Source organism: Bufo bufo, chromosome 11, assembly GCF_905171765.1.
Source record: "Bufo bufo chromosome 11, aBufBuf1.1, whole genome shotgun sequence".
NCBI classification, from domain to species: Eukaryota; Metazoa; Chordata; class Amphibia; order Anura; family Bufonidae; genus Bufo; species Bufo bufo.
The window spans coordinates 34,929,840-34,941,869 of NC_053399.1; the positions used below are offsets into that span (position 1 = coordinate 34,929,840).

At 42.4% G+C, this 12,030-nt stretch overlaps 1 protein-coding gene across 3 annotated transcripts in view; it reads right to left on the minus strand.

Annotated features, from left to right (window-relative positions):
• LTK (leukocyte receptor tyrosine kinase) overlaps positions 1-12,030 on the minus strand; it is a 209,805-nt gene that overhangs the window by 38,265 nt on the left and 159,510 nt on the right. For all 3 annotated transcript variants that reach the window (XM_040412272.1, XM_040412271.1, XM_040412270.1), the window contains 3 exons: positions 5,017-5,167; positions 2,991-3,122; positions 2,168-2,324 (listed from right to left, as the gene is read on the minus strand). In XM_040412272.1, coding sequence (XP_040268206.1) covers positions 2,168-2,324; positions 2,991-3,122; positions 5,017-5,167 — 440 coding nt within the window. The remainder of the gene's footprint in view (positions 1-2,167; positions 2,325-2,990; positions 3,123-5,016; positions 5,168-12,030) is intronic.

Here is a 12,030-nt window from a genome sequence, read left to right on the forward strand (position 1 = left end):
CTAGTTTTTATATAAATAACATCCTTTATACAATCCGTTCGTATGACAGGAGGAACACGAAAATTATTTGTATCCTAGCTGTCAAACACACATGTATAGCAGCTGCAGAAAACACCCTTTTTAGGGTGCCTGCACACAATGCAGATTACATGCGTTTTTTTTTCCACGCAGAAAAACTGCACAGTAATACAGTACTAAGTGAGATTTGACACATTCAGATATTTTGATACAGATCATACAAAGGTCAGAAAGTATTAAGAACAGATATGACTTCTCTTTTTTGAATCCACTCCTGGTTTTGGCTTCAAAAACGGCATCAGAAAACCCAAAAGGAGCTGAAACATTGCAGCTGTGGTGCTTTTTTAGTGCAGAAAAAAAAAGCACAAAAAAACTGCATGCAGTTTCTCGAATAACATAACTGCGTTTATAGTTATAATATGTTTTATCAATGAGAAATATCTAGTTATCAGCTGTTTATTTCTCTCCCCATCCTCCGCTAATTGCTTTTCACCTTGAAAAATGCCTTTATTCTGTCTTGAGACAGACCAGCTCTGCTAAAATATCATATTACATGTCAATGTATGTCAATGCAAGTCTATGCAGAAGGGAGAGGAGAGAAGTGAACAGCAGCAGGAGTGAGAGGGGACTCAAGAAGACACACTAAAGAGCCTACACAACTACTTAAGAAGTTTCTATCTCTGTGCAAGTGCTAAATTCACAAACATACAGATTGGTACTTCTCTATAATGTCCTCCATGATCCTGGGGCTGGTTCTGAATGAGTAAGAAAAGGTTAGGAAGTAGATTCTTCTCTACTTTCTGTGGGCAGTGGATGGAAGCTAGTCTCCATCCACTATGTCTGAGAGAACTGCAAGCTACACATTCACTATGCACAGATGAAAACTGCTACGTATTGCCAGATACAAGTGATATAATGGCCAGAAAAAGGATTTAGCAGGATTTTTATACTTATTTATGACCTATCCTCTTCAGGTAAATGTCCGCACCTATGCATAACATCTAGGTATTAAAGGGCTTCTGTCACCCCCCCAAAAGTCATTTTTCATTTTTGGGCTAATTAAAATCCTTATAGTGCGATTATTCAATATATTAGTGATCTTACCTTTTTCTGTTGTTTAGTTTCTTAAAAAACCGCACTTATAATATGTTAATCACCTTGCTACCAGCAAGTAGGGCGGTTACTTGCTGGTACCCGCCGCATCCTCCTTTCAAAAGAACGCCCCCTCCTCCTGTTGATTGACAGGGCCAGCGAGCGCTCTCCTCCTCCGGCTGGCCCTGTCTGCAATTTAAATCCCGCGCCTGCGCCTTATGTGTCTTCATTCGGCGCAGGCGCTCTGAGAGAAGGACGCTCGCTTCCTCAGCACTCCCTCAGTGTGCCTGCCCCGATGACGTCACCTCTAAACCTGAAAGAGAAGACGTCATCGGCGCAGGCGCACTGAGGGAGTGCTGAGGAAGCGAGCGTCCTTCCCTCAGAGCGCCTGCGCCGAATGAAGACACGTAAGGCGCAGGCACGGGATTTGAATTGCAGACAGGGCCAGCTGGAGGAGGAGAGCGCTCGCTGGCCCTGTCAATCAACAGGAGGAGGGGGCGTTTTTTTGAAAGGAGGATGCGGCGGGTACCAGCAAGTAACTGCCCTACTTGCTGGTAGCAAGGTAATTAACATATTATAAAAGTGCGTTTTTTTAAGAAACTAAACAACAGAAAAAGGTAAGATCGCTATATATTGAATAATCGCACTATAAGGATTTTAATTAGTCCAAAAATGAAAAATGACTTTTGGGGGGGTGACAGAAGCCCTTTAAATAAAGCCATTTCAATGGAAGAGTAGAATCTCATTTCTGGATAGACTTAAAGGCTATGGACACCTTTGGGGCTATTTTTGTTAATGATTACATTTTACTCATTTTGGGCTAAAAATCTTTTTTTTTCCAGTTGGTCTGTATTAAAGGGGTTGTCTGATAGTTTCTTACTGGTGCCCTATCTTCTGGATAGATCATCAGTATCTGATTGGTGGGTGTTGGAAAAAAAAACCTTTAAAAATGCAGTTTGTGAGATACAAAGTTTAAAATTCAGTGTGATTGCAAGCTGTCACTTTCTGTCTTCTTTGAATCCCATCATCAGACTGCTCATGTGTAGCTCAACATTACCTGCTGTTCCACTTTTTCCACTCAGCCCAGGAACCGCCATATTCCTTTCAAACGTCTCTAGTTGTTCAGAGTCTGATGAATCATCTGGATCTTCTAAGTAAGCTTTTCCCCCTCCTCCTGCACCAACCAGTAATGGTATAAACATACCATTTACTTCCTTCAATAGCAAAAACAATATAAATGTCATACATCATATAAAATTACCAAACAACCTAGCTCCTAATATGCCCACACATGAACTTTCTTCTCAGGCTTCCATCACTCACCAAAGTTACCCTTAAGAAATTCCCATTCCAGAAAGTTCCAAATAAGTACTCTAGAAGAGAAGGCATTCCGGCCTTCCAAGTGTTTGAAGCACCACATGTGTAGGTACATAAAAAAAAAACCTACAAGTGCGCTACATACAGCTAACAGGACATGCAAGGCACAGAACTAGTTGTAGAGCCTTTTTCTTCCACTACTGATACTGAGATTAGGAGAATCATCTTTCTATGGGCACTGGACTGGCCCACCAATGGACCAGAAGGTTCTCAGAAGGACTTTTCTCTAACAAGATTTCTGAGGTCCATATTTAAAAATATATATATATATATCTATATATGTTATGAGCAATGGCGGATCATAAGGACGTTTAGGGTCACAGCCCCGGGCCCGACATCGTTGTGGGCCCATTGCCACCCAAACGCCCATTACAAGGAAGGAGAGCATCGCTCACTTCCTAATAGGGATAAACTTAATCCACCCCTGGTTATGAGTAAGGGTCTGATGGTCGACCCGAAACGCGTAGACATATATTATATGTATGTATTCATCTTTTTTTCACCTTGAATATGTAAGTAGCTCCGCCGCCACCACCTCCTCCTCCAGCCCAGTCTGAGAGTGTTTTGTTTTCTTTGTATTCATCCTCAATGATGGTGGACTCTCCCATGCATATTTCTTGGGTCTTATTATTTTTCTACAAAATGAAAGAATTTCATTTTAATTCCTGTGGTTTACGTGGTACCAACGTATAATGTAGTGCTGTACAGGGAGTCACTATTTACACCAGTCCTTATCGCAAGCTGGTTTCAGACACATAAGGACCGGACACTGGAATATGTGGGAAAGTTCATGTAGATGTGGGAAGAACATAGAAACTCCATGCAGATGTTGCCCTTGGTCAGATTTGAACCCAGGACTCCAGAACTAACCATAAACCAGTGCACTGCCCTCAATCATACATGGCAGTACCCTACATAAGTGGATCCTTAAAAAATGAGTCGTACTGGGGGGAATTTATCAACCTGTCACGTCGAGAACTGTGAGCAGGGTATAGTAGAGGGGGCGAGGCCTCCTATGGCCTGACAGATTTACCATAATCTTAAAGCAGAAATGGGTTTAAATTATGGAATAAATCTACCAACTCCTCACAGAAGGCTTAGATATCCTTTATGGGCGTATGAGCATCTCACAGATGCACCAAATTTAGAGGTATGTGTCTTTTAATAAATTTGGTGCATTTTGCTTCAGGTTACTTTAGATTAAGACTGGTGTATAAAACTCTGGTCTGAATAAATCTCCCCCATTGTAGACTGGATGGTAAGTGTTACCTGTTGCGGATCCAGCACCAAGCACTACCTCACAGCCCCTCTTTGGCCAGTTCTGCCCCTTCTCCTGTGTACCGGGTTGCCATGACACCCTGGTGCGCAGTGATGACGTCATCCCGCCTGGCTATTTGAGCCCAGCTCAGGTGCCAGGACAGCACCCGATGATTATGGAATAGTAGCCTGCACCTCGATGCTCCAGCTGCCTAACCTATTGGCTCTGCTCTACTGTACTCCATCAACTCTCCATCAACCCTGCTACACTGGTCACCCTCAACTCAGTTACATCAACTCTGTTATACTAGTTGACCTTAACTCTGCTGCATTAATCCTGCTATACTGGTCACCCTCAACTCTGCAGCATCAACCCTGATTTACCAGTGACCATCAACTCCGCTACCTGCCACCCTCAACTAAGCTATGTCAACCCTGCTATACCATTCACCCTCAACTCGGGTATATCAAAACTACTATACCTGTGACATTCAACCTGCTATACTGGTTGCACTCAGCTCAGCTACATCAACTGGCTGTATTGGTCAGCTTCAACTCAGCTACATTAACCATGCTGCACCAGTCTCCTCAAGTCAGGTACATCAACCCTGCTATACTGGTCGATCCATACTACATCAATCCTTCTATACCTTCACTCTCAACTTAGCTAAAGTACATCAACCCTGCTATATCAGTCACCCTCAAATCTGCCACATCATCTCTGCTACATTACTCACCTACTCTGGTGTTCAGTATGCTACATCAGTCCTGCTACATCACTCAGCCATTCCAGTCTCGAGTATGCGGCATCAACACTCAACTATTCCAGTCTTCAGGGCTGGATCAACTCAGCTACAGTGGCTCTGCTACACCAATCTATCTGTGCGACTCAAGATCTGTCCTTCCAGACAAGTGGCTTAGTGGATCCACCTCACCCAGTGACAACACAAGTGTATAACATGGGTGTCAGGCTCTAGAACCCCAATATCAGAAACTTGCTTTTTAAACTTTAGTTTTCTTTTATTTCTACTGTGGATTCCTGTTGAGGAGTCTTTTAGCTCTTACTGAATTTTTCACGGCTTAAATTGATGGCTGGAGCTTTTTCATTACACCATTCATCTTGATAAAGAAACCTGATGAAATATGTCTAGTGCCAGACAGATCCTCATTCTGAATGACAGATCTAATGCAAAGCAGGAAAAACCTCTAAACTATTGGTTCCCCGCAGGCTATACAATTATTCTCCCTATAGCCTGATAAATTAGGATTTACCCCCGGACATGCGTCTTCTCCTTGCTGGCCGATCAGGATGTAGAGCAGCTCGTCTTTCTGCAGATGAAACACTCCTGACATGAAGATGCCGTGAGAACGTTTGTTGTGATTTTTGGCTCCCTTACCACCCGCCGCACCATAGGCAGATATCCTGAAATACAGAGTAATGTCTAAATAAAAATCACAAGGAAAAAAAGGAAAAAAAAATCCTGAAATGCACAGTAATGTCCAAATACAAATCAAAAGTACAAATAAAACACCTGAAATTTGGAGTACTGTACAAATAAAAATCAAAAGTAAAAGAAAAAAAATCCTGAAATACGGAGTAATGTCCAAATAAAAATCTAAAGTAAAAGAAAAAAAATCCTGAAATACGGAGTAATGTCCAAATAAAAATCTAAAGTAAAAGAAAAAAAATCATCGAAATTGTTGCATAATGTTACCTTTACACAATGCGGATTACTGGCTTTTTTCCCCGCATAGATTGTGTGCAGAAAAACTGCAGCGTGATACAGAACTGCACCTTCTGTATAGTGGTTTTTCCCATAGTTTTCAATAGGGTTATTAACATAAACAGAAAATGCACGAAAATTGGGATAAATAGTGCGGATTTACGTGTGTTATATTTTTTTTGCTGCTCACAAATCTGCCCCATGTGCAGATACCCTAGAAAGAAGTTGTCCCCTCTCCTGACATGCAACTACTTCCCCATTAAATAACAATTCTGGAGCATCTATACTTACAGTGGATATAAAAAGTCTACACACCCCTGTTAAAATGTCAGGTTTCTGTGCTGTAAAAAAATAGACAAAGAAAAATCATTTCAGAACTTTTTCCACCTTTTAATGTGACCTATAAACTGTACAACTCAATTGAAAAACAAACTAAAATCTTTTTAGGTGGAGGGAAGAAAAAAATCTAAAAATAAAATAATATGGTTGCATAAGTGTGCACACCCTTAAACAAATACTTTGTTGAAGCACCTTTTGATTTTATTACAGCACTCAGTCTTTTTGGGTATGAGTCTATCAGCATGGCACATTTTGACTTGGCAAGATTTGCCCACTCTTCTTTGCAAAAACACTCCAAATCTGTCCAATTGCGAGGGCATCTCCTGTGCACAGCCCTCTTCAGATCACCCCACAGATTTTCAATCGGATTCAGGTCTGGGCCATTCCAAAACATTAATCTTCTCCTGGTGAAGCCATTCCTTTGTTGATTTGGATGTATGCTTTGGGTCGTTGTCATGCTGAAAGATGAAGTTTCTCTTCATGTTCAGCTTTCTAGCAGAAACCTGAAGGTTTTGTGCCAATATTGACTGGTATTTGGAACTGTTCATAACTCCCTCTAGCTTAACTAAGGCGCCAGTTCCAGCTGAAAAAAAACAGCCCCAAAGCATGACGCTGCCACCACCATGCTTCACTGTGGGTATGGTGTTCTTTTGGTGATGTGCAGTGTTGTTTTTGCTATATCACACAAAAACTAATAAGTAGGTAGACGTTCGTTGGTACTAATAAATTCACAGCCTGATGAACGTTTAAAAATGAACAAAACAAATCTTTATTATAGTCCGTTTAAAAGGGGGCAAAAAGCCTATATGTCACAGTCTGTGACCATCAGGCACCAGTGTCAAAATGCACAGAGGACGGGCATAAATAAATCCTATGTGCAGTTGAGAGACTGGACTAAAAAACTGGCTTGCTAGCTAGTAGTTGCTAATATGCAAGTCCAAATTTGGAACACGGACTCAGTGTAAAAGGACGCTGGTGTGCTACTAGCCGGTGATTGTTTTAGGTGTACAGTCATGTGAAAAAATTAGGACACCCTTTGAAAGCATGTGGTTTTTTGTAACATTTTTAATAAATGGTTATTTCATCTCCGTTTCAACAATACAGAGAGATTAAAGTAATCCAACTAAACAAAGAAAACTGAAGAAAAGTCTTTTCAAGATCTTCTGTAAATGTCATTCTACAAAAATGCCTATTCTAACTGAGGAAAAAGATAGGACACCCTCACATGTATTCCCTCTTAAATTGGCTCAGATCTCACACAGGTATATCACACCAGGTGCACATAATTAGTAGATCGTTACTCTGCATGTTGAATGAGGCTTGCCCTATTTAAACCTCAGACATTTAGTTTGGTGTGCTCCTGACTGTTGAAGTGAGAGTGAGCACCATGGTGAGAGCAAAAGAGCTGTCAGAGGACTTCAGAAAAAAGATTGTAGCAGCCTATGAGTCTGGGAAGGGATTTAAAAAGATCTCAAAAGATTTTGAAATCAGCCATTCCACTGTCCGGAAGATAGTCTACAAGTGGAGGGCTTTCAAAACAACTGCCAACATGCCCAGGACTGGTCGCCCCAGCAAGTTCACCCCAAGAGCAGACCGCAAGATGCTAAAAGAGGTATCCAAAAACCCTAAAGTGTCATCTCGAGAACTACAGCAGGCTCTGGCTACTGTTGATGTAGAAGTACATGCCTCTACAATCAGAAAGAGACTGTACAAGTTTAACTTGCATGGGAGGTGTGCAAGGAGGAAACCTTTGCTTTCCAAGAGAAACATCGAGGCCAGACTGACATTTGCCAGCGATAAAGTTGACAAAGACCAGGACTTCTGGAATAATGTTCTTTGGACAGATGAGTCCAAAATTGAATTATTTGGACACAACAGCAGAGGACATGTTTGGCGTAAACCAAACACAGCATTCCAAGAAAAGAACCTCATACCAACTGTGAAGCATGGAGGTGGAAGTGTCATTGTTTGGGGCTGCTTTGCTGCAGCAGGACCTGGTCAGCTCACCATCATAGAATCCACGATGAATTCTACTGTGTATCAGAAGGTGCTTGAAGAACATGTGAGACCATCAGTTAGAAAATTAAAGCTGAAGCGGAACTGGACCATGCAACATGACAATGACCCAAAACATACTAGTAAATCAACCAAAGATTGCCTGAAAAAGAAGAAATGGAGAGTCCTGGAATGGCCAAGTCAAAGTCCAGATTTGAATCCCATTGAGATGCTGTGTGGTGACTTGAAAAGGGCTGTACGTGCAAGAAACCCCTCAAACATCTCACAGCTGAAAAAGTTCTGCATTGAGGACTGGGAGTGGGGTAAAATTTCCTCAGACCGATGTCGAAGACTGGTAGATGGCTACAAGAACCGTCTCACTGCAGTTATTTCAGCCAAAGGAGGTAACACTCGCTATTAGGGGCAAGGGTGTCCTATCTTTTTCCTCAGTTAGAATAGGCATTTTTGTAGAATGACATTTACAGAAGATCTTGAAAAGACTTTTCTTCAGTTTTCTTTGTTTAGTCGGATTACTTTAATCTCTCTGTATTGTTGAAACGGAGATGAAATAACCATTTATTAAAAATGTTACAAAAAACCACATGCTTTCAAAGGGTGTCCTAATTTTTTCACAAGACTGTATATATATACAGGTGCGGCTGTGCCACCTTGATCATGGGTCGCGTATGAAACACAGTAAGTCGCACTGTCTCTACATAGATAAAGTCTCAAAGGACTGTACCATCATGTAGTGCAGTGGTCAGACCAATATCTGTGTATAACTGCGGCCAGTGTATACGTAACAGCCCTGCACCTGAAGCCAGTATGTTAGGGCTATACACAATCACTCATAGCCAGTATATTTTGGCTCAAATCACACACCTCAAGCCAGTATATTTTGAGCTGCTGCTATCTATTGGAGCACGGCTCTCTAGGCAGGGTGCACTTGATGCAATACTTACCCTGAAGTTATAGAGCGTGTATGTGATGCATGAATGGAGCCAAAATATACTGGCTAGAGAGCCGTGCTCCAATAGATAGCAGCAGCTCAAAATATACTGGCTTCAGGTGCAGGGCTGTTACGTATACACTGGCCGCAGTTATACACAGATATTGGTCTGACCACTGCACTACATGATGGTACAGTCCTTTGAGACTTTATCTATGTAGAGACAGTGCGACTTACTGTGTTTCATACGCGACCCATGATCAAGGTGGCACAGCCGCACCTGTATATATATACACCTAAAACAATCACCGGCTAGTAGCACACCAGCGTCCTTTTACACTGAGTCCGTGTTCCAAATTTGGACTTGCATATTAGCAACTACTAGCTAGCAAGCCAGTTTTTTAGTCCAGTCTCTCAACTGCACATAGGATTTATTTATGCCCGTCCTCTGTGCATTTTGACACTGGTGCCTGATGGTCACAGACTGTGACATATAGGCTTTTTGCCCCCTTTTAAACGGACTATAATAAAGATTTGTTTTGTTCATTTTTAGTGTTGTTTTTGCGCCAAACATATCTTTTGGAATTATGGGCAAAAAGTTCAACCTTGGTTTCATCAGACCTTAACACCTTTTCCCACATGCTTTTGGGAGACTTCAGATGTGTTTATGCTAAATGTAGCCTGGCTTGGATGTTTTCCTTCATAAGAAAAGGCTTTTGTCTTGCCACTCTACCCCACAGCCCAGACATATGAAGAATACGGGAGATTGTTGTCACATGTACCACACAGCCAGGACTTGCCAGATATTCCTGCAGCTCCTTTAATGTTGCTGTAGGCCTCTTGGTCGCCTCCCAGACCAGTTTTCTTCTCGTCTTTTCATCAATTTTGGAGGGACGTCCAGTTCTTGATAATGTCACTGTTGTGCCATATTTTCTCCACTTGATGATGACTGTCTTCACTGTGTTCCATGGTACATCTAATGCCTTGGAAATTCTTTTGTACCCTTCTCCTGACTGATACCTTTAAACAATGAGATCCCTCTGATGCTTTGGAAGCTCTCTGTGGACCATGGCTTTTGCTGTGGGATGTGACTAAGAAAATTTCACGAAAGACCGACTAGAGCAGCTGAATCAGAGGCACTTTAAATGATGGCCGGTGTATGCTGACTCCTATTTAACAGGATTTTGAATGTGATTGCTTAATTCTGAACACAGCTACATCCCCAGTTATAAGAGGGTGTGCACACTTATGCAACCACATTATTTTAGTTTTTTTTGTCACATTAAAGGTGGAATAAGTTCTGAAATGATTTACTCATTTTTTTACATCACAGAAACCTGACAGGGGTGTGTAGAATTTTTTTACTCACTGTATATTCATATCACTGTTTTGCCATTTCCTTCATATAATTCTACATTGTGCCATTCCTCTAATATTCCTAATAGAAGTTTAATAATTAATTGCCAGCAGTCTGCAATAAAGGTCCAGCTGGATGTTATAAGTTGAGGACCTTTTCCTGCACAGTCTGCCACTATTCAATCAGTGCTGCTAGTGTCAGACTGTGCAGGGACACCCCCCTCCGCCCCCCTCATATGGTAACAACCAGTTGGACCTCTATTGCAGGCTGATGGCAATAATTCATAACATCTAGTAGGAAAAATATAGTAATGGCACAACACAGACTAATGGCTTATTCAGACGACCGTATGAATGGGTCCGCATCCGTTTCGCAATTTTGCGGAACGTGTGCGTACCCATTCATTTCAATAGGGCTATAAAAGATGCGGCATCTGTAGTTCCGTTCAGCGGCCCCGCAAGAAAGATAGAGCAAGAAGAATAGTCATTTCTATCAAAGAGGGCCAAACGGCCAGATAATGGATCCAAAAATGGTTGAAAATCCATGTTTCTCAATGTTGAACCGTTCTATGGATGACAGGTTAGGACATTAATTATTGACAGGGAGCATTACAGACGCCCTAGGGCCACTTCATCAAAGTGATGTCACTCTTGTCTCTATTACATCGTCTGAACTTAAGTTTGCAACTTGTTAATCTCAATTACTTGGAGGCAGTAATGGAGAGTTATTACCAGTACAGGCTCTTAGCTGAAGCTACTTACTAGAATGCCATTTACAACATGTGCTTGAAGGTTATTGACACCATTGGAGGCATTTTTTATTACTGCATGCTGCTCATTTTGGGCTAAAAATATATATTTTAAATTTTGTCTTTTTATTTTGTCTCTCCACGCTGGAATGGCTTTCTCCCTCTGCCAATAGGGCACATGCTCCCTCCAGCTCTTAAAGGGCTAATGGTTGGCCACCTTGGGGTACTTAGAGCAACTTCCCCTGTGGGAAGGTGCCTGAGCAATAGGTTCTAGTCCGCCAGTGTCCTACAAAGGCCTGCCTACGTACCGACTTCTGACTGGTTTCCGGAATTGACCCTTCACTACCTTTTGCCTGATCTCTGATCTTATCCTGAACTACTTGTACTCTGCCTGCCTTGACTTCCGCCTGTCCATGACTCTGCTTTTACCTGATCCCTCAGTGTTCTGCACCGGTGTCTCTTGACCCCTGTGGGTCAGCTGTTAATAAAACACACACTACTCCAAGAGTTATATGCTTGTCAATCAAAGTGGAGAGTACGCGTCAGTTTCGCAGAGAGTAGAGCCTCTCGGAGTAATGGCAACACCCTCGTTGCTCCTAGAGGCTGAGTTGCATATAGTAAAACATCATGTTTCTCAGTAATGCGAGAATGTATGAAAATGGAACCAACACAGATGCCTTCAGCTGCCAAGTGCACATGTAACAGGTCAGCCAGTGTCATAGGGACAAATCTGCTGACAGATGCCCTTTAACCACTTAAACAGGTGCATTCAGTCCCAGACCTAGGGTAGCCCATGAAAATATGCCCCTGTACAGAGGACTGCCCTGCCCGCCTGCTTCCCATCACTATAAGATCTTTAACAAGGATCAAATGGCATCTGTTACGCTGAGCGCTCCGGGTCCCCTGCTGGCCTCGGAGCGCTCACAGCGTATGCCCCCAGGCAGCACTCCAGCGTCTCGGCGTGTGCGTCCTCGCTCTCTAGGGCGCGCGCTCGCCGGGACTCTTAGATTTAAAGGACCAGTGCACCAGTGATTGGTGCCTGGTCCAAAGGGGTTATTAAGGGTTAAGGTTGTGAGAGGCAGTGCTGACTTAATTAGGCTGCACCTGTGCACTGCCCATTTATACCTTCTCCTCCCACAGCCTTCTGTCGGATCTTTGTGCCTTGTGCCTCAGA